This window comes from Mus caroli, unplaced genomic scaffold, assembly GCF_978045245.1.
Source record: "Mus caroli unplaced genomic scaffold, Mus_caroli_1 scaffold_8, whole genome shotgun sequence".
Taxonomy (NCBI): Eukaryota; Metazoa; Chordata; class Mammalia; order Rodentia; family Muridae; genus Mus; species Mus caroli.
The window spans coordinates 43240726-43264836 of record NW_028227263.1 but is presented as its reverse complement, the minus strand read 5'-3'; the positions used below and the strand labels follow the sequence as shown (position 1 = coordinate 43264836).

Sequence of the window (24111 nt, the reverse complement as noted above, 5' to 3'; positions counted from 1 at the left end):
GATGAGATGTCAAAAGTTTGTGGATGTTACCTTGAAAGGAACAATATTAATTCATAAAATATTTAAGAGGAGGAAGTCAATACACAGGTGACTATATTCCACAGATCTACTGAAATTCTTGTAAATATATACCTACAAATTATTTCATCTTATATGGAATTATCTAAAGTTGTAGTCATTCTGTTTTTAAAACAGCATCACCTAAACTCAGATTTAGGTTTTGCTAACAGTGAAGTCTGCGAAAATCATGTTATTCCTTTATTGAGATACATTTAATTTTTGTATCTTCCATGCAATGAAGAACCTTAATGCCTATTATCTATATGTTGACATTTTTATTGCTATATTATTTTGCATTACTATTTTGCTTTTTAAAAACTGAATTGGAAATTATTGAGTATGTGAGAATGATGGTTATAGAAAAATAAGCATTAGTCAAAGAAGAGAGATATGTGAGAGCTAAAAGGAGATGTTCCATGCAGAATTTATGGTTTTAGATCTTATTAATTATTTTAGTAAATGCTGGTTGATATATTACTTAGACTTTTGACACAGGAAAGCCAATACTTAGAAAAATGCTTCAATGCTATGAAATGATTGGAAGGAGATTTATTTACATCTGCCTGATTATCATTAATGTGAATCAAGACTAGGATGAGGACAGAGGTAGAAGATGATCAAGGAAGAACATTATTCTTGGCCCTTCACTGGCTGCCAAACTGATGTTCACTCTTTAGCTTCTATGGCAATAATTGCATAAATTTGATTGTAATTGGTGGTCTCTGCTCCCATAATTTCCTTTTATGTATCAAGTTAGTCAGGTGATTTGCTCTGCTCTATGCTGATTCTACAGTGTTCTGTTTCATTAAAGCTATTCTGATTTTCTCATTGCTCTGAAATTTTCTCTTGTATCCTTTGACACCATGGTCAGCTTCTATTGACATTTGCTTATTACACGACTTTTATTTTTAGAGCATGAGGATACTATTTAAGTTGCTGTATATAGTTACTTCTTTTCTTTTAATAAAGGTAATAGCAAGTGTCCTAACCTTTTTAGGATTTATTATAATGGATATCTATACATTATAATGTCCTTTAGATTATGAAAATTATCCCTTAAGCCATTACTCAACAGTGTCTGAACTGGAGTGTTCATAGGAGACTGAACATCATTAGTGAATTAAAATGATAGCATTTTAGACTTTTACACTGTTTTTGAAGTTTCACAACCAAATACTTTATTTAACTTCATGATTTTACTTACAGAGACAGCAGGGATGTATATTCTTTTGAGTTTGGAACAGCTGGACACATGTATCTAAGAAGCCTCAGGAAGTCCAAGGGTATGGCATTTGTGAATCACAACAAACACTGAGCAGAAGAATCTAAGAAAACCAAATTGTTTAAAAATTATGTAATGAGGGGCTGGTGAGATGGCTCAGTGGGTAAGAGCACCCGACTGCTCTTCCGAAGGTCCAGAGTTCAATTCCCAGCAACCACATGGTGGCTCACAACCATCTGTAACGAGATCTGGCGCCCTCTTCTGGAGTGTCTGAAGACAGCTACAGTGTACTTACATATAATAAATAAATAAATCTTAAAAAAAAATTATGTAATGATACATCAGTTAACACTTTCATATCTTTCAGTAGATAGTAATGAGTCAGATTTTCTTCTGTAAACAATTCATATATTATGAAGTATATATTTTATTTATGTATTTAGCTGAGTATATATTAGGTCAGTTACATACATTTTAACAGCTTATAGAAAACAAGTCCTGTTTGTAGCCCATGTATGGATTTCAGAATCTTGTGCCAAATCCAAGTGCTAAATTACCCTAATTATGTAGCACTATACTGATGGCACTATTAACAGACATGATGGGCATCACTTTATACACAGTATGAAGATGAGCCCATGCCACTGCTTTTGATGAATAATTACTGGCCTCCCTAGTTTTGAATGCAACAAAGAAGCAACTCGAACACTTAGTCCTTCTTTCTAACAAAGCCTTTTCCCATGTACCCACTCAACCAGTTGCGACCATTTACTACAACTAACATGTACAGTGTAATGATACTGGTCTTACGTGATTGAGTTCATGTGTGCACATCCAGAACAATGTACTTTATTTATTTCCCTCATTTCGATTAAAATTAGGTCTTGTATATTTTATTTTACATTTTAGTGCTTTTAATATTTTTTATTGAAAAATTTCTGATCTTTTCCTGATCAAGGTTTTCTCTCCTTCAACTTCTCCTAGATCCTTTTTACCTCCCCAAATTTCCTATCTGCTCTTTCTCTAGAAATAAAACAGATAAACAAACAAACAAACAAAAAACCCAAACAAGCCATAATAAAAAGAAAAATACAAGAAATACACACACAGATATACCAGGTATTTTTAAATTTTATTTTTGCTATTTATTCTTAACTTTATACAGTGTAAAAACATTTTTCTTAGTAAAAAGTAATGGGAAGCTCTGAAGGAAAAAAAATCCACACTGTAGTGATTGCAAGTGTGCAATAACTTCACTTAAAGTGAGTTCAACCCTAGCTTCAATCATGAAGTTAAAAATGAAAATAATATAAATCACAGGATGCCAAGATGAATGCTAAAAATAATTTTAAAAATATGAATATTTATGATGAATATGAGGTTAGAATGAAATATCAATGCTTAAGAAAACTGATACATCTTTTAAAAGAAAACAATAGGTTAATAATTACTATTAAAATAGCATTTTGTTAGAGTAACCAAATGAATTGGAACTCTCTGAGTTATATATGTATACGTAAAGTTATGTGCAGTGAGTCCTTATCATAACACTATTTATAATAAATTATATTGAATTATTCAAAACATTCAACTATAAAGTGTTTAGGTATAACTGACTTTTTATATTATCTAGCTAGCATAATTTAATGGTACATGCTTCTATAAACTAGTATAAAAACATATAAAATGAACATTAGTTTTCCAGTTGTATTGGGGTATAAACACAAAACTTTAACATATATATAAAATAAACAAATTTATACTGAGCACTTTATAAGTAAAGAAACATAATTTAAATAGGACTCTGTAGTGGGTGATGGATCAAAAGGAATGTAGACTAGATATAATTTACCTTGATTACTATGCTTGATTTTTGAACAACAAGAACATATTGCTTTCTTGTTTCCAGGTGGTGTTATAATAAGTAAATAAACAATGAAAACTTATGTTTGTATTCATCAGAAAGAAACCACAAACCAAACTAATACATATAAAATATTTCAAAATATTAAGAAACAGTGATCATTTGCAATAAACTTCTTTCTACTCCTTTGTATACATAATTGGCTAGTTTTCTATTTATGAAATCAATGACTACATGAAGTTGTTCTTGGTGGGATTGCTACACATGAAATAGTTTATTAACTACTAAGCAAAGTTGAAGACTCTATTTACATATCACCTTTGCATTATTTTTATAGCTTTCTTGAACTATCATTGACACTTGTCCCTGGTGCCCTGTGATATGACACTTACCTGCCTCCTCCCTTTTATTATATTGTGTTTTATGTTTGTTCAATATTTTCTTATTTAAATGATATGTTTCCAATGACTTCTAAAGAATCAATAGGGAAAAAAGAAATCTGCAGGTGAGAGAGTACATCATTTCAATATAATTTTAAAATAAGTGTTACTTATGATTACAAATAGTAAACTTTCTGAAGGAATCCCCAAACAATATTCCTTAACAATTTCTTGGTTACAGCACTAAATTTTAAGATATAGTGAAGGATTTTTCTCCAACAAAGTTAAATTCTATAACTATTGTTTTTTGACTACCTGAGAAAAAAACTTGGGAACATAGAAAAATTTTAATATGCTTTTGGAAAATAATAAGGTCAATGATGTATAATGTTGGTAAATCTTTCATCCTTGGCCCATCTTTTAAACAAAATGATGTAAAACAATATAGTGCTATCATTATTCTATTTCATTCTCAGTTTTAATATTTGCTGGGTGATAATCCTACTTATGACATAGATAACTCTAGGAGATGACATTTGTAAATTATAATACAAATACAAATGTCAATTCAAAAACTTGGGAAAATTATATTATTAAAATGTCACATAATAAGAAATCATAGTTACCATTTTCAAAGCTGTTGTAACCATAAAGTAGAAAACTTAGGATTTGAAAAGAAACAATTACAAACTTTAACTATACATTATACCTAAAACAATGTAGAGAGGGATTAGCAAATAAAAACGACATAATGGATGCCAGACTGCTTTGAAGGAAGGAACATTGTTCAAGCATCATAGATGCATGAGGTTTGCTCAGCATATATGCTGATACAACTCCTCCCCATTTTTCATTAGTCTTCAGTCCACTGGGGTGCACAGAGAGACCAGACACTACTCATTCCTAGAAAAAGTTTAGCCTCCTCTCAGCATCTATCAAAGATATAAAAAATAACTACTATTGTTTGTATGGCCGATGTAGTGTAGACAGGAACTATAAACTAAAAAGAATTCATCATTCCCAAGAAGTTTTACAGAAGTCTGTTTAAGCAATTGGCTCCTCTAATTAAGAGTCCTCCTCCAGCCAGAAGTTTACCTAAGTCACGGCATAATGAGAGTCACTGTGAAGTTCTTACCTCACTAGTTGTTTTGTGTAGACCAAGGTGAGTCCTTGAGCAAGCCCTGTTCGCTCATGACTTATAACTTTCCATTTAGACTTATTATGGACAGCTTCCCGGTCCTTCTGACTCTCATTGGCAGGGAAGGAGAATAACTTCTCCATGGGATCAGAAAGAGAAACCACAGGGAGTTTGAAAATTGGGATCAAAAGGCTACCTATAGATACTTAAAGCAACAGTGTCTTAATAATTAGCAGAATCCAAAAGCGTAGAGGTTAGGGAGATTTCAACTCTCTGCAGCCTGATTCCCAGCAGGATTACTTAAGTCTCAGAAGAATTCTTTAAAGTATTCATACATGTATGTATTGAACCCCCCTTTGGTTACCCAAAGTTTGTAACAGAAACACTACTACAGTTTAAATCACCTTCAAATACTGAGAGTAGGGAAATCTAAAAACCTTGCTCTCACAAGGTCATCCAGAAATGCCAGAGATAAGAGACATTTTAAACCAAATGAATCTAAAAGATTTTTACAGAACATTTCACCCAAACACAAAAGAATATATGTTGTTCTATCCATGGAACTTTCTCCAAAATTGAACAAATGCTCATACATAAATCAAGTATCAACAGATACAAGAAAATTGAAATAACTCCTTATCAGACAACCACATTAATGACAGAAATAATAGAACATGGAAACTGAAGAAATCTCTACTGAATGATAAATGGGCCAGGAGAAAAATAAATCAAATACTTTCTAGAACTGAATGCAAATGAATACACAGCATACTCAAATTTATGGGACACAATGAAAGCACTGGCAAGAAGAAAGTTTGTAGCAGTAAGTGCCTGTGTTTAAAAAGAAAAACAAACAAAAAAACTGGAGACATCTCAAACTAGCAACTTAATAATACCCCTGAAACTTCTAAAACAAAAGGAAGAAATTACATACAAAAGGATTTGATGGAAAGAAAAAAAATCCAACTCAGATAAATTAAAATAAAAAAAGAAACTTAGAGAACAATACAAAGAATCAATGAAACAAAGATTTGGTTATTTGACAAAAATAAATAAAATCAATAATCTATTATCAAAATTAACTAAAATGTAGAGAAAGAATATCCAAATTAACAAAATATGAAATGAAATGGGGGATATAATAGACACCAGGAAATACACTTTAGGAAGACCTAGGACACACTTTAAAAACCTATACTCCACCAAATTGGAAAATCTAAAATAAATGAATAATTTTCTTGATAGTATGATGTACCTAATTAAATTAAGGTCAGATAAGGAATTTAAATATAAATTATAATAATTTATAATTCTCGTAGGAGAATAGAACCAGTCATGTCCCAACCAAAAAAGGTACGGGGTAAGAAAGACAGTTTTACTACAGTTATACCAGACTTTTTAAAGAAGACTCAACCCCAATACTTCTCATTTGTTGGTAGGACTGATATGGCAAAAATAGTTATCCTACCAAAAACAATCTACAGATTCAATGAAGCCCCCATCAAAATCTCAACACAATTCTTCACAGATCTTGAAAGGCTAATTTTCAGCATCATATAGAACACCAAAACCCCATGATAGCTAAAACAATTCTGAAGAATAAAAGAACTGCTGGAAGTCTTCCCATTCCTGATTTCAAGTTATACTACATAGCTTAGTAAGAAAAACAGCATATTATTTGCATAAAACCCACCATGTCGATCAATGCATTCAAATTAAAGACTCATACATAAATCCACACACTTATGAACATCTGGTCTTTCATAAAAAAGAACAAATACACACTGGAAAAATACTAGAACTAGAATTTGTGGTGATCAAACTGGATGGCTTCATGTAAAAGAGTGCAAATAGGACCATATTTACTGCCTATCACAAATCTTAACAATTTCAAAAATTCATCAAAGATCTCAACATAAATTCAGATCAAAGAGAAATCTACTGAACCTGATAGGAGAAAAAATGAAAATTAGCTTTGAATTCATTTGCCAGGAGAAGACTTTCTGAACAGAATACCTTTAATGCAGACACTAAGATCAACACTTAATAAATGGGATCTAAGGAGAATCAGAAGCTGCTGTAAGACAAACTAGACTGTCATTTGGACAGAACATCAGCCTACAGAATAGGAAAATATTTTTAGCAACTCTACATCCAATAGAGGACTAATATCTAAATATCCAAAACATAAGAACTTAAGAACTTGATATCAAAACCACAAATTACCTAATTAAAGAATGGGTCACAGATCTAAACACAGTATTCTCAATAGAGTAAACTCAGATGGCTGAGAAACACTTAAATGTTCAATGTCTTTAGCCATCAGAGATATTTAATGAAAAACACTTTGAGATTCCATCTTACACTTGCCAGAATTGCTAAGATTAATAAAAGAAATAATAACTCATGTTGTTAAGGATGTGCAATAAGTGGAATGAATTTTCATGCATTGGTATTAGAGGTCCAAACTTATACAGCCACTATGGAGAACAATGGCAGATACTCAGGAAGATGGGGATTGATTTACCTCAAGATCCAGGTAAACTATACTTGGGGACATAAATCTAAAGGATGTTTATACCATCACAAGGACAGTTGCTCAACCATGTTCATTGGTGCTCTATTCATAATAGCTATAAGCTGAAAAAAAAAAAAACCCCTACATTTTCCTCCACAAAAGAATGGATAAAGAAAATGTGGTACATTTGCACAATGGAGTATTACTATCTGTAATAAAATACTATCTGTAATAAAAGAATGACACCATAAAGTTTGCAGGCAAATAGATTGAACTAAAAAATTATCCTGACTGAGGTAACACAGACCCAGAAAAATATGGCATGTATTCACTTATATGTGTATAGTAACCAATTAAATTAAGAGAGAACAAAACTATATTCTGAAGACCTAGGGAAGATAGGTATAGAAGAAGAGACATATAGATGTCCCTGTAGGGGTATAGAATAGATTTGGTGGGTATATTGGGGGCTGTGGGACAGGAATGAGAAGATAAGACTGAGAAGAAGGAGATGGGGTTGAGGGAGGGAATGCATAAGAAACAGCTATAATGGAGGGGCATTTGAGGTGTTCTATGGAAAGCTAGTGCAATGGGAATTTCCTAAAATGTATAGAAGCAATTCTAATGAAGTATCCATACAATGAAAACCAAGAGTCTCAGTTTGCCATCTCTTGCCACCAAAAAATGCTTCCAATACTTGGACTGGGTTACAACCAATTGAGTTGTTGGCCAAAGGGATCATTTGGAAATCCCCATCAGGCTAATGTCAAGCAAATAGGTTGCTTTCCACAAACTGACAGCAAAGCCTCATTGCTGAGCAGAATATTTACATAATTCATTGAACATGGAGAAGTCAAGCTGGTGCCTACATCAAACCTTTACTCCTATGTTCTAGAGTTTTTGGTATGTGAAGGTACTTTCCAGCCTAAAACCAAACCAAACCAAACCAAACCAAACCAAACCAAACCAAACCAAACCAAACCAAACCAAACCAAACCAAACCAAACCAAACAGAACAAATGAAAAGAAAAAGAAAACAAAACAAACAATAACAATAAAAACACCAAACCAGCCAAAAACCTATACATACAATAATATCCTGCCTGCAAAATATTCTAGGGCAATGGTGGCCCAAAGCTTATGGAAATAACCAACTAATGTTTGATTTGACTTAAGGCCCACTCCAGGAGATAGAACCCAAATTGACATTGCTTGGGTAACCAAGATTGAGAGACTAGGGAGCCCAGAGACCTATGGAAATAACAAATACTACTGGTCTGAGAAAAGTAAAATTACTTCTACTGATACTCTGCTGTACTTATAGATCAGTGCCTTATTTAGCGATCACCAAAAAAACTTCCTTCTGTAGCAGGTGGGAATAGCCATCTACTAACCACACACAGAGAGAAACCTTGGAACACACAATTCTAAATGAGAAGTCTCCATCAAATCCTTTCTCTTAGAGGTCAGGGAACCCTGTGGACAAGGAGGCAGAAAGTGTAAGAGCCAGTGGGGATTAACAACAAACAACAAGGCCTTCTAAATCAACTGAGCAATGATCATATGACTTCACAGAGTCTGAAGCAGCATGCACAAGCCCTGCATAGATCTGTACCAGGTCATATATGAATATATTTGTTTTAAGTTTAGTGTTTTCAAAGAACTCCCAAGTATATGAACTAGTGGGTATCTGATTCATGCGTCTTGTTTTGTAGGGTTTTTTTTTTTTTTTTCATTCTATGGATTCAAAAGGGAGGGGAGATAGGCAGTGCTGAGTTTTGTATGTTATATGGTCACCTGAAAGGGATGGCATGACATGACTTTTGCCTCTGGAGCAGAGCCAGTGGAGTGTGGGCCTATGTGAGTGCTGAAGTTTGCTAAGTGGTATAAGGCTTGTTTGTATATTTTACTTTATGATCCTCCTTTGGAGGAATATTCTTCCTGCCAAGGTTAATGACTACAAGATAATTAGAGGCAGCAGGAGTCCAGGAAGAGAGGGTGTGTCTCATGCACTTAGCAAAATGGTAAACCCTGTAATCTTCAGGACAGCCTGAGGGAAAGACATTGGAAAACATGAGTTCAATATATAATTTCTCAACTATGCAAAATATAAGGATGTAGTATGAATTGTATGAGGGGCTTCATGGACATAAAAGAACAGAGGCAGTTGCACTATGAGCCAGTCTCTCAGAAATTTTTAAGGACTAACATGAAAAGATTTAGGGAATGGTAATCAAAGGACAAGATCCCACCCAGCTAAGTTTATTGTTTGTGCTTACAAAAGCAGTTACATACCTGAGTTTAAAGTCAGCCTGGGAAAGAGCTAGTTTATGCCCAGGAATGGTGGGAATGGTGATCTCAGAGCTGGGTCCCACCTAGCTAGCTTATTGTCTGTACTTACAAAGGCAGGGAGAGCTCGGAATGCATTGCTATTTTTTTTTTTTAATTCTATTTTCCTTTTCTAAGAATAAAGTGGCTAAGGTCATAAAATGCTGATAATCAAAAGGCAACCTTGGGTTGGCAACTGAATTGATATGTAAATAAAAGACTAGGATTTGGTCTAAGAGAGTTAAGCTATCTTGATGAGCTGTCTAGATATCTCTGGAGAGCTGTCTCTAGCAGAACACAAGGCTGTCAACTTGTACCCAAGATTTGACTGAGCACTTTCTTTTGCCTCTCCCAAACATCCCTTCCTCAGAAACTCTCTCTAAGTCTAGCCTGGATATTGACAGGGAGGAGATGGAAATTATAATAAGGACATATTGTATGAAAAAAAAACTTTTAATAATAGGGGGTGGAGTAACTTGAAGAAAACAAAACAAAATAAAAGAGCATTTGAAAGGAGTCCTAGGGTGGCTAGATAACTTGTCTCCTTAATATTTCTCCTTGAAAAAAACCATTGTGGTTAGGCAGTTTTAAAGTCTGGAATAGTCATTGCTTCAATTTGGTGTTTCTACCAGTTATCTCAAGTGATTTCACAAAATCTCTTCCTACTATATCAGTTATTTTCTAGCATACAAAAGAAATTGTATTATACACAATGAACTCAGTGGTATTTTTGTGGACATTTGTTTTGCTTTTTAAAAATTTGTCATATTAAATGTCTCATTTTTTTAAAAATTTGTTTTGGTTTTTCAGTTTTTTGTTGTGTTTAATTGCATTTCTTTTTGAAATAATATTTAACCCGTTCAAAGTGTTATAATTGGCTGTTCATTTCTTAGATTTCCTTGCATTGACTTTATTCTGATAGAACATTTTAGCATTAGTTGTTTTTTCTCAAATTTCTACTTATTCCTTTCTCATACCATACATCCTGACCTTAGTTTCTGCTTCCTCAACTAGTCCACAGCACTGGATGTGAGAACTAGCTAGATCTTGCATGTCATGGAGGGTGCATGTGATATGGAGGGCTAGGGATATTCAGTGTGTATGAGATGTCAAATAACAAAAGCCAATACAGGGACAGTGTTTATATGGAGCAGAATGCCATGGAATTTCTACTGCAGTCAATGAGATATCCTGGAATTTTTATATTCTTCTGGAGTAAAATAGTAATGCTTTATAATATTATTTGGTAAATTCTTAACTTCATAGCCATGTCTCTATAAATATGTGTACTGGCACACACACACACACACACACACACACACACACACACACACATTATGAGTTTTATATGTATTAGTTATCATTTTAGCTTCATAGCTGGGGTTGTTTTTATCCTTAGCATTTATGGTAGGGAATCCTAGTTTTTGTTTTTACTATATAAGCAGTCTCTGGGGATTCAGCCCCAGAGCTAAGTCTAAATCTGAGGGTAAACTGTGATGTATTTTTAGAAAAGTCCTTACAGTATTTGAAACACAATATAAATGTGTCTTTTGTGTGCTGCTCAGACAGGAGTTTAAGTACTCTGCTGTCCAAGGTTCTACAGAAGAGCCAGTGGAGCTCCTGCTAATTTCTGGTGAGTTGTTAAGACAGTACTTGGAGACACATATGGGAAGTAAGGGCTAAGATTCATTTTCATACATCTGTCTCTATAATGCTCAATACCTTTGACAAGTCAGAATTTATTTTCTGAGTTCAAACTTCCCTATAAGTCTGAATTCATAATTTATTTTCACTATAAATTTCATATGATATTTGTGCCTCCTCTACAGTGTATTCCCCCTTTCCTATACTGAATCCTACAACAGAGCAGATTCCCAGAATCAAAACATTCTGTATTTTTTTTCCAAAGGAAGAAGAGAGGTCTAGTAATTATACATCTGCCTTGAATTTGCTGTAGTACCTATGATCAGAGGTAAATGAAAAATTGAAATATGAAGGTGGTCAGAATTATTCAAATGGCTAAGCAAATGAGTGAGCATATAATCTGCTGCAACAGGCTGTGTTTTATGGTAAAAGTGAGTTCAACTCTATACATGTTGTTAACAATTCACACACTAGCCCCTTCATTCCCCACTGCCTCATCATCATTTTGTGTTCTCCCCCCTCCTCCTCCCCCCCCGTGTGTGTGTGTGTGTGTGTGTCTATGTGTGATTGTGTGTGTGTTTCTCTCATTTTTCTTAACAGGAGGAAGAACGTCACCTCTCCTGACCAGTGCAGGATGACAACCCATAATAATAGGAGCGTTTCTCACCCAGACACATTTTTCCTCATTGGGATCCCAGGTCTGGAGGAAATCCATGCCTGGATTTCTCTGCCTTTCTGCTGTATTTATCTTGTGGCCCTAATGGGAAATACCACGATCCTGGTAGTTATCAAGACAGAGCGTTCTCTCCGAGAGCCCATGTTCTACTTTCTGGCCATCCTTTCTTCAGTCGACTTGGCTCTTTCTACAACCTCTGTGCCCCGTATGCTTGGCATATTCTGGTTTGATGCCCATGAAATAAACTTTGGTGGCTGTGTGGCTCAGATGTTTTTGATCCATGCCTTTACTGGCATGGAGGCTGAGGTTCTCATGGCCATGGCTTTTGACCGTTATGTAGCCATCTGTGCTCCACTCCACTACACAACCATCTTGACATCTCGTGTCCTGATGGGCATCAGCATATGTGTGGTAATTCGTCCAGCCTTGTTTATATGCCCAATGGTCTATCTCATTTACCGCTTACCCTTTTGTCAAGCTCATGTAATAGCCCATTCCTATTGTGAACACATGGGCATTGCAAAATTGTCCTGTGGAGACATCCATATCAATGCTGTGTATGGCCTTTTTGTGGTCTCTCTCTTTCTTTTGAACTTGGTACTTATTGGCATCTCATATGGGTACATTCTTCGTGCTGTGTTCCGCCTCCCATCTCAGGATGCACGGTTAAAAGCCCTCAGCACATGTGGTTCCCATGTTGCTGTTCTCTGTGTTTTCTACATCCCATCAGTCTTCTCTTTCCTCACTCATCGATTTGGACACAACATTCCACACTACATTCACATTCTTGTTGCCAACCTCTATTTGGTCATTCCTCCCTCCCTCAATCCCATCATTTATAGTGTGAGAACAAAGCAGATAAGAGAACGTGTTCTCCACATATTCACTAAAAGGTAAGAGTTTGTCATATTCTTTGATTTACCTAGGAAGACTCATGTTCTTAGTGGATAGTTCTTATCCTTCAATGTGGATGCCAATTTGCAAGACTACTTGGTTTGTCTCAGACTGTGGATTAATAAAACAGTTTTTGGCACTTCATCATATTTCAAAGTTGAAGGACTGTTAGACTAGACTGGAAAGGCTACTCTGGGAAAAGGTCATATAGAAATTTCTTACATGCCCTCACAAAGGATTCTGGTTTTCTTTCCTATTTACTTCCACTTGTGCATGTTTGCATTCCTTTGTTTGATTTGCATTAGTATTGTGTCTTTTATATATCTTGAAACATTCTAATTTTGGAAGGTAAACCAAGAGCCAAATGCACTCAAATTATTTGGCTATGTAAACATGTTCCTGTATACTTCTCCAAAGCCACAATCCTGAGTTTAGAACAATCATTGCCAAATTGGTATCTTAACCTTGAATAGTCTGCCAAATATATGAGGCTCAGTGGAGTGATAACCAAAGTAAATACTAATTTTCAAGGATATTTTCCACAGAGCCACCAGCAATGGATCGTTGACTATCCTGCATTAACTCCATAGTCAAATGGAACTCAGCTCCAAGGAGTATTCACACCTATGTGACATGTTTGCAGTTGCCTGGTACTGTACCTAGTTTTGCCTTTTCAATATTTATTTTGATTTTAAAATACTCTTTTATTTTAACATCCAAGATGCCTTTCTACAAATTGGTGGCATAACTCTCACTTTCTTTAAAAAGGAAAAGGACCATGTGAGAGAAGAATAACCATGTTTCACATGAGACTAAAAGAGTGACTTTCTAAAAACAAAATTGAAGCCTAGCAATAACATTTGTGTGGTTAAAAAAAGCAGTTTATATTTTCAGACATTTATATTTTGAAACTAAAAAATGGAAGTGAAGTGAAACATAAGGAATGGCTGTTGCTGTGAGCAAAAATGACCTTATAGATTCCTTATTTCCAAGAGGGCTTATTCAGACAGAAAGTGCCTATCCACCCAACTAGCATCTTCATCTTCTTTTTAAGCCCACCAAAGTCTTAGGTAGACCAATGACTTGAACGAGATAAAAGGATACAGGTAGAAAAGGGTGAAGTCAAGATACCCTGGTTTGCAGCTGATATGATTCTATTCACAAAAGCTTTTCAAGACTTCATCAGATATCTGCAACAGCTGATAAACACAGTCAGTAAAGTAAGATACAGAATTAATACACAAGACAGCACCCATCTATATTCTACCAACAACCATACCAAGAGAGAAATTATCCTATTTACATCAGCCTAAAAAATAAATCTTGGAATAAACTTAAGCAAGAGAGTGAAAGACTAGAATAATAGGTTAAATTTTTCTGTGTATTTACAATATTAATTCCATTTAAATATTCATTTGTCTTATTTTAATTACAAAATATGATACATATTTTTGCAGCATGTTTTGTATAAGTATAAGTAATTCTGCTTTTCTTTCTTAAGTAGAATTACTAGGTGATGGGGGTATTATCAGAGAGAATGTTCTACACTTTGTCAATCTTTGTTTTAGAATCAGTATTTTTAAAATACTTTATATTTTCCAATAATTTCATTTTATCACAAATCTTGACATTTAATTTCTGTCTTTATTTAAACTACCTTCTTGATAAAGTCTTGGAAATTATAAAATTTATAACTATTATTTTGTTCACTATTATTAAAAGTTTCAGACTTTATTTTCTATTTTGTGTTAAAAACCAATTTGTAATTATTCTCTGTGAAATAAAACAAGCCTGTGTTTTATTTTATTTTTGTTTTTATCTTTAAATTTTTTTCTTGTGCATCTGTTTACCTTATGTTATAATCTGGAATTATAGTTTCAGAATGAAGAAAAAAACGATAACTGAAGACTTTTATTTCTTGAGACATGTTTTTAACAATTTATTTTTACAAAAAAATGTCATAATTATTTCCTTTCTTGGGAACACACAAGTTTCCATGGGCTAGTCGACATATTCTAAATCATTCCACTGTAGCTGAACAGTTTCCCTCGGGCTTCCTTTTTTTTTTTTTAAAAGCTGGTCTTTATGTTCATATTAGACTCATTTGCCTTTGTATGTGAATCATAATTTTGATCATTCTATTCTTCTGTTTTCTTACCCGTTTTTAATTTCCTATTAAATAATGCTGTTGAAAAATTCATTTATACAGCTACAAATTCAGCTCTTTAAAACCACTTTCCCTGTTCTTTAGGTGACATGTTTATTTTTGATGTTGTAACATTTACCAATATATTGATTATATGCACATGTATATTTTGACTAATTGTATACTTTATTTATAATTACTGGTTTTGTGTGTTGGGGGGATCAACACAGACATGTAGAGGTCAGAGGACAAATTTATGTTGGGGTTTCCATTTGTTGACCCTTATGTAACTATTAGTGGTTGGCCTCAGACCCTGTCTTAGACACATACACACACACACACACATGCATGCACACATGTGTATGTATATGTATGTATATGTATGTATTCATGTTCAGTATTCAGTAAAATTTATTATATGAAATTCTATTTACTTACCATTATAAGAGCTTTTTATGGTTTGTTTGTATGTTTGTTACAACCTATCCTTCAGTATATTCCTGTCAATATTGAAAAATAAAATTTGAATTCTTTTGTTCATGAATTTTAGCTTTCACCTTTAAGAATTACATGTTTTGTCCTTATCATTTTATTTTTTCTCTCTTTTCAATATAAATGTTTTCAGACACTAAAAACTTTTTGTAATTACTCATGATTATAATTTTCTGTCTTTCTCAAAAAAATACATACATACACACACACACACACACACACACAAACACACAAACACACACACATCTTTTAAGGACTCTAACTGTACATCTATCTTTAAAATACTGAAAGGTATCTAATATTTCTTACACTTTCTTATCATATTGTTAACATTTAAAAGCTGTGAGTGATTTTGAAAGTATGTTTTTTCTTTGCTCTTTTGATTCCCTGTTGAACTTTCAAATCATCCTGACTAAGCACTTTGAGAGTAGAATTTTAAAAATGAGTATTCTGACATGGAAGTAAGAAAGTAGGAAGCTCACTGGGAGTGGTAGAATAATTAAACACATTACATTTTGTTGCAAAGAGAACTAATGTTAGAGACAGTATGATGGCTGTCAGTTAATTTCAAGGTAAGAAAAATCTCCTGATTATCTAGGGGACTCAATACAATCACATGGAAAAGAGAAAGGTAAGATTGAGAGGAGATGCAATGACAAATGATGGTTACAGTCATATCATAATAGGATGAGTCATACTCCTGAAGCCCTTGAAACCCTTGAGCCAAGACTATGGGCAGTATAGAAGAATGGAAAACAACAAAATGTGCTCTCCCTGAACACATGAAGGCACCTTGAAACATGCAGCCATTTTTAAACAACAGAACAAGAAATGCTAAATCTGTATGCATTTATGTCATTAAAATTTTGGTTAATTGTACTCTACTAATAAAAAACAGACACACCTACCTGTTCTCTCAAAATCAACATGACAGCAAGTTGTGTGAAAGAAGAAGAAGGGAAATATTTGTGGTGTTGTGAGGTAAAGCCTTTACACTCAGAGCACTGAGCTGCAATGTCTTTTCATGTTGCTCTTGGCTTATGCATCATGAGAGTCATTAATCCTGAAGGATGAGTGTGCCACACTCCTGTCTTTCATGGGCAAGCCCTCCAAGATGAAGCATGAGTACTCAGGTCTGTAGCATCTTCTTATATCCACTAATCTTATGTACTTTCCTCTGTATGATCAATGGCATTAGGTGAAAAAGAAAATATACTTATTTGAGAGATAAATTCACTCCACAGAGAACTTTCAAAACAGAGACTAATAAAATATTGACATGGTTTTATATTAATAGTTGGTGGAAAACAACAATAACAATAACAGTATGGATCTTCTAGTTTTTTATCTTATTTCAAGTATTGATAGGAAAATCAATGAATCATCATGAAATGTTTCAATGCAATAAAAAATTCTATGAGATTGTTTTTGTTAGGGTAATACTAAATAATTCCTGAGTCATAATCTTGGCATCATGGTAAACCACATACTTTTGTAATTTTGGAATTAAGGAAATTGGTGGTGTGTTGTTGTATGATAAATTCAATTTGACACTGTTGCTGCCATGGACATTATGGGTGTGTAGACAACCCATTACTTTTGAGGATTTCAGACCAAAGATCTCAGAATAAATTTAAGCTCTCTAATAGAAAAAAATTTTAAAATGTATAAGGTTAAAAAGTTCCCCTGATGGAAAACAAGACAGTTTTAAACTTGTGTGTCTAGTCCTACATCAGATCACAGGTTATTGTTGTCTGTTAATAATCTACTGAGGAATACTTAATGAGGAAAGATAAATACTGTTCTGGCCTTTTTTTTTCTTTTAATTTGCACTATCACCAGGCACTTCTAAGCAAATGAAATATAGAAAAATACAAAGAGATTTTCTAACTTTGCTGGTTCTTAGAATTTCTATCTCCCTCTTGAGTATATGAATACAAAGATAAATGAGTGCTCTAATAAGGAAAGAAAGGATGATTTCTGATTGTAGGGATGGGATGGAGATATGGCTGTAAGGATATATTGTCATAATGTGTATATATTTGAGAAATAGGTGGTCATTTTATTTTATAGTCTTACACAGCATTCTTGTGTAAGTCTTCTATTTGACAACTTTAACACTCATCCTGTGTATTGCTAGTTTTCCCTGATGTGGAAGCTCTCTAATTACTCATTTTTCAATGTCCATTCTCTTTACATTATCTGATATTTGTGGTATCTGTATATACCAATGCATTCAAAATTTTAATATTAGATAAAAGGCCCCAAATGAACACTATGTTTCATACAGCAATATAACAAGATTGGAAATTACTTTAAATCATTCAAATTGTTTGCTCCCCACTAACTGATGGCAAGCTCTTGTTGCCGAAGACAACGTTTACACAAATCACTGAATACAGAGATGTTGATCTGGACCTAGAGACTTTACCTTATGGCACTGGAAGGAAGGTACTCTGCATTCTACAAAAGGAGATGAGTAAGCACCAACCCAGCCACAAACCCTTTGATCTACAATGATGATCTGCTTGCAAGTTGTGCTAGTGTAGTAGTGGCATAAAAGTTGTGGGAGTAATCAACCATCATCTGAATGGATTTGAGGCCCACTCCTTGTGATTGAATCCATCCTTTTATGCTGTTGTATGGCTAAGAATGTGATAATGTATTGACCAGGGACCCGGGATAGCAAAATACTACTGTTCTGCTAAAAGAATGAAGTAATAAAATGATACCTACAGGCATCCTACTATATTCATAAATGATTCCCTTGCTCAGACATCATTAGAAACACTTCGTTTTGTGGTAGATGGATAGATATAGAGCAGCCAGAGAATGCTAGGAGACTTGAGAGACCTCAAAACACTGAGTTCTAAATAAGATGTCTCCAAAAATTCCTTCTCTCGTGGCTCATGAAACTTTGAGGAAGAGGAGGTAGAAAGACTGTAAGAGCAGGATGAGATGGAAACAAGAAACAGGCCTTCCAAACACAGCAGGGTCAATACACATATAAACTCATACATACTGTGGTAGCATGCACAGGGACTGCATGGGTCTGAAACAGATAGAGTCCCAGTATTGACAGAAGTGGACAAAAAAACCCATACCAAACCCAGAAACTATCTCTAATTAATAACCACTTGCAAATGAAAAATTAGTTCTCTCCAAAGATTCTCAGAATGCAAACTACTTTCTTTTAAAGTGTCAGATATATATATCTTTATTTTTTACATTTCTTTTTATTTATTCTTCTGTCATACAATAATACATTCCAACAGCAGTTTGGATAAGGGAAAATTGCAATCAGAATATGTTGCATGAAAAAAAAAATCTCAATAAAAGAAAAACTGGTAATGCCTCTTATAAAGTCAGGAATGAAAAAGGATTTGAACCCTCTACATTAAAAATACAGAGGCAAAAATATATCTGGATTTATGAATAATATCTCAAGCAGTTGTCTCACTGGCATAACTATCAAGAAGAAGTAGATCAGAAATTGAGAAGTTACCTATGGAGCCAGACTTGATTGCTCATGTCTGTAAGACTTGGACTGTAGAGGCTGATAAAGGTAGATTGTAATATCAGGGTTTATCTTGATTTCCTGTCCATGTTGGGATACAAAAGAGTAGCTGTTTTTTGCTTTGTTTTGTTTTGTTTTTTTACTTTTTCTTATCGTTCTTTCTTTTTTTGTTAGAAAACAAGAGAGGCTAAAACTAAATAGAAAAACAAAACAGAAGAAGGATAAAGAATAAAATAAATATCTGTGGCCCGAAAACACTTTAGGAGCTTAACCAGGAGGTCATCTATTTACTCACATCCAGGACTGATTGAGGAGCATAGACTTTGTAGTTTTATGGTTTACATGAAAGCTATATTGTGTTTGCATAACTCAGAAGCATCACCCATGAAGAATCATCATGGCATTAACTTAGTGGAAAGTATGTCCCATCCATAGAGTAAATCATCGTACTCTAAGCAAGTATTCTTCAGCAAGTTAAGCCTAAAGGTTTCCAGGAGACTCTTTTTACATTTAACAGATTACAATTTTTGGTCTTATTCATATTTCATGAATCAAGATCACTCACTCTGCTACTGGTGAAAATTGAATACCAAGGACAAACACAAGCTTCAACAGCTGCTAGACAGCAAAGCTACTTACCCACAGATTAATAACAACTTGGGTAGCAATAAATGGCTTCACAGAAATAATATAGTTCTGAGGTGCATGGTAATGGCTTCAAAAGCTAAGGGATGTGATAACTGGTATAACATAATTGTTTCATATATCTAAATAATGTATAACATTACTTAATGTGTTAACGAATAGCAATACTTTTAAGAGAGGAGATGACAGAGTAGTTAGCATTTACATATTCTCAGTAAATAAGTTGAAGTACATTCTCGAGACAAAAGGCAATTTGCTCAAGAAGACAGCGATAAACACAAGAAAATTTTAACGTGTTCCAAATAGTGGATCACAGATCTGGTGAAACCTTATCTGATTACCACTTTTTCTCACCCCACAACCTGGCTTCTATTCTCTCTCCATCAGATGGCGTCCTTTTTTGTTTGTTTTTTTAATAAAGAATATTTTGATAAAGTGTTTGCCTTGGAATCATATCTGTTTCAAAATAATGGCTGTAACTACATCTATAATCAGTTTGCTTTCTTTGTATTTCTATTATGAAAAACTTTACGACCTCTGGCCACAAATATCTATTGGTTATAAAGCCAACAAAGTTTTCTGCCCAAACAAACAAATATGAGTAAAATTCTAGGGGAAAAATGCTTCTGAATTCATTTTTTTATGCCTATCTTCTGCAGGCCTAGGACACACCCTTTAATGTGGTTAATATTTAGTGAGAACCCATTGGAAAAAATTAAGTTTTTCTTTGAGAGCAGATGCCAATTGGAGGTAGCTGCTTAGTTAGTTATAGGAGCTCATGTCCACTTCCCCTTTTAGTGCTGGGAGCCTATCTGGCATGAACTTGTGCAGGTCATGTCTCAATGAGTTCATATGTGTATCAGTCCTGTTGTCCCTGAAAGACACCATTTCCATGATGGCAGTCATCATTTCTGACTCTTATAAACTTCTGCCTTCTCATCCTCATAGTTCCTAAGCCCTGAAGGGAGGGTTTGATCAAAATATCCCATTTAGCACTGAATTTTCCAGAATCTCTCACTCTGCACACACTGTCCAGTTGTGGCTTTGTATGTTAGTTTCCATCTACTAAAAGAAGTCTCTAATGATTATGACTGAGTGAGGAACTGATTTATATGTAGCAGAATATTTTTCCCACTTTTTAATTAGATATTTTCTTCATTTACATTTCAAATGCTATCCCAAAAGTCCCCTATACACTCCCCCGGCCCTGCTACCCTACCCACCCACTCCCACTTCTTGGCTCTGGCGTTCCCCTGTACTGGGGCATATAAAGTTTGCAAGACCGAGGGGCCTCTCTTTCCAATGATGGCCTACTAGGCCACCTTCTGCTACATATGCAGCTAGAGACACGAGCTCTGGGAGTACTGGTTAGTTCATATTGTTGTTGTTCCACCTATAGGGTTGCAGACCTCTTCAGCTCCTTGGGTACTTTCTCTAGCTCCTATATTGAGGGCCCTGTGTTCCATCCTATAGATGACTGTGAGCATCCACTTCTGTATTTGCCAGGCACTGGCAAAGCCTCACAGGAGACAGCTATATCAGGGTCCCTTCAGCAAAATCTTGCTGGTGCATGCAATGGTGTCTGTGTTTGGTGGCTGATTATGGATGGACCCCCAGGTGGGGCAGTCTCTGGATGGTCCATCCTTTTGTCTCAGCTCCAAACTTTGTCTCTGCAACTCCTTCCATGGATATTTTATTCCTTATTCTGGGGAAGAATGAAGTATCCACACGTTGGTCTTCCTTCTTGATTTTCTTGTATTTTGGATGTTGTATCTGGGGTATTCTAGGTTTCTGGGCTAATATCCACTTACTAGTAAGTGCATATCAAGTGACTTCTTTTGTGATTGGGTTACCTCACTCAAGATAATATCCTCCAGATACATACATTTGCCCAAGAATTTCATAAATTCATTGTTTTTTTTTATTAGGTATTTTCCTCAATTACATTTCCAATGCTATCCAAAAAGTCCCCAATACACTCCCCCCCCCCAGTCCCCCACCCCTTGGCCCTGGCATTCCCCTGTACTGGGGCATATAAAGTTGGCAAGCCCAATGGGCCTCTCTTTCCAGTGATGGCCGACTAGGCCATCTTTTGATACAAATGCAGCTTGAGTCAAGAGCTCTGGGGTACTGGTTAGTTCATAATGTTGTTCCACCTATGGGGTTGCAGTTCCCTTTAGCTCCTTGGGTACTTTCTCTAGCTCCTCCATTGGGGGCCCTGTGATCCATCCAATAGCTGACTGTGAGCATCCACTTCTGTGTTTGCTAGGCCCCGGCATTGTCTCACAAGAGACAGCTATATCTGGGTCCTTTCAGCAAAATCTTGCTAGTGTATGCAATGGTGTCAGCATTTGGAAGCTGATTATGGGATGGATCCCTGGATATGGCAGTCTTTAGATGGTCCATCCTTTCTTCACAGCTCCAAACTTTATCTCTGTAACTCTTTCCATGGGTGTTTTGTTCCCAGTTCCAAGAAGGGGCACAGTGTCCACACTTTGGTCTTCGTTCTTCTTGAGTTTTATGCATTTAACAAATTGTATCTTATATCTTGGGTATCCTAAGTTTTTGGGCTAATATCCACTTATCAGTGAGTACATATTGTGTGAGTTCCTTTGTGAATATGTTACCTCACTCAGAATGATGCCCTCCAGATCCATCCATTTGCCTAGGAATTTCATAAATTCATTCCTTTTAATAGCTGAGTAGTACTCCATTGTATAAATGTACCACATTTTCTGTATCCATTCCTCTGTTGAGGGACATCTGGGTTCTTTCTAGCTTTTGGCTATTATAAATAGGGCTGCTATGAATATAGTGGAACATGTGTCCTTATTACCAGTTATATGCCCAGGAGAGGTATTGCTGGACCTTCCGGTAGTATTATGTCCAATTTTCTGAGGAACTCCCAGACTGACTTCCAGAGTGGTTGTACTAGCTTGCAATCCCACCAGCAATGGAGGAGTGTTCCTCTTTCTCCACATTCTCGCCAGCATCTGCTGTCACCTGAATTTTTGATCCTAGACATTCTGACTGGTGTGAGGTGGAATCTCAGGGTTGTTTTGATTTGCATTTCCCTGATGATTAAGGATGTTGAACATTTTTTTTTTCAGGTGTTTCGCAGCCCCTTGGTATTCCTCAGTTGAGAATTCTTTGTTTAGCTCTTTGTTTTTAAGGGTGCTATTTGAATTTCTGGAGTCCAGCTTCTTGAGCTCTTTGTATATATTGGATATTAGTCCCCTATCAGATTTAGGATTGGTAAAAAATATTTTCCCAATCTGTTTGTGGCCTTTTTGTCTTATTGACAGTATCTTTTGCCCTACAGAAGCTTTGCAATTTTATGAGGTCCCATGTGTCGCCTCTTGATCTTACAACACAGGTCATTGCTGTTCTGTTTCGGATTTTTTCCCCTGTGCCCATATCATCAAGGGTTTCCCCCACTTTCTCCTCTATAAATTTCAGTGTCTCTGGTTTTATGTGGAGTTCTTTGACCCAATTAGACTTGAGCTTTGTACAAGGAGATAAGAATGGATCAATTCGCATTTTTCTACATGATTACTGGCAGTTGTGCCAGGACCATTTGTTGAAAATGCTGTCTTTTTTCCACTGGATGTTTTTAGCTCCCTTGTCAAAGATCAAGTGACCATAGGTGTGTGGGTTCATTTCTGGGTCTTCAATTCTATTCCATTGATCTACCTGTCTGTCGCTGTACCAGTACCATGCCATTTTTATCACAATTGCTCTGTAGTACAGCTTAGCAGAAAAGTGGTATTTAGTTTTTACTAGACTCACAGTCTATCTTGTCTCTTCTGCTGCAATAGAAAGTTTCTAAAATAATGGATGAGAGCTGCACTAATATATATATATATATATATATATATATATATATAATATTTAGACAGAATTTTGATGCTATTTTTATTCAGTAAAATAGCAGTAATATGTCCCCCTCTGTGATACATTAGCATGGCTGTCATGGTTCTTGGTTAGGTTTGTAAATATGAATTTCTACATGTGGAGTGGGAGGGAGTTTATAAACTACAAAGCTATTGGTTGTCCACCACATTTGTGTCACCACTGCACCAATAGATGTACATTGCCAGACTGGTCAATATTGTAGTTAGCAAGGATCATAGCTGGGTAAAAAATACTCATGATCTCCAAGAGGCCAATATTTCACCTTCTGACAGTGTAAGATACCCAAAATAGAGGAAGTTGTTAAGCCAGTAGCTGCCTGATTTCGTCACATTCTATGAACAAAATATGTGGTACATCCAGCAATAGACCTTTACATTCAAGTTCTAGTAGAAGAAAAAAAGCAATGGCACCTGCTTATTTTACTTTATTTCAAAATCTCTGGGTTCCTCTATCCATACTCACTAACTTGGAAGAAATGATCCAACAAGTGACACTTTAAGTTTTGTTTGGTAACTTAAGCTTGACACATTAGAGGGGTTTTCTCTTCAGAGTTGCAATTTGATCACAGGGAACTTACTACAAGTCACCCCATCCTGTCTTGGAAGGTCACCCTGTAGATGCTGTGGAGAACTTCCTATCCATGCATTCATCACACACGCTAGATAGATTTAA

The 24111-nt window shown here is 35.3% G+C and overlaps 1 protein-coding gene across 1 annotated transcript; it reads left to right on the top strand.

Annotated features, from left to right (window-relative positions):
• The first annotated feature begins 11788 nt into the window (after window positions 1–11788).
• On the top strand, window positions 11789–12727 carry LOC110298862 (olfactory receptor 52J3). Its single transcript, XM_021168384.1, has one exon. It carries the CDS (start codon window positions 11789–11791, stop codon window positions 12725–12727), a length of 939 nt encoding a protein of 312 aa, XP_021024043.1.
• The last annotated feature ends 11384 nt before the right edge of the window (window positions 12728–24111 follow it).

Bases quoted from the DNA above. Each gene is read 5' to 3' on its own strand.
- LOC110298862 (XM_021168384.1), top strand. From the start codon at position 11,789: ATGACAACCCATAATAATAGGAGCGTTTCTCACCCAGACACATTTTTC.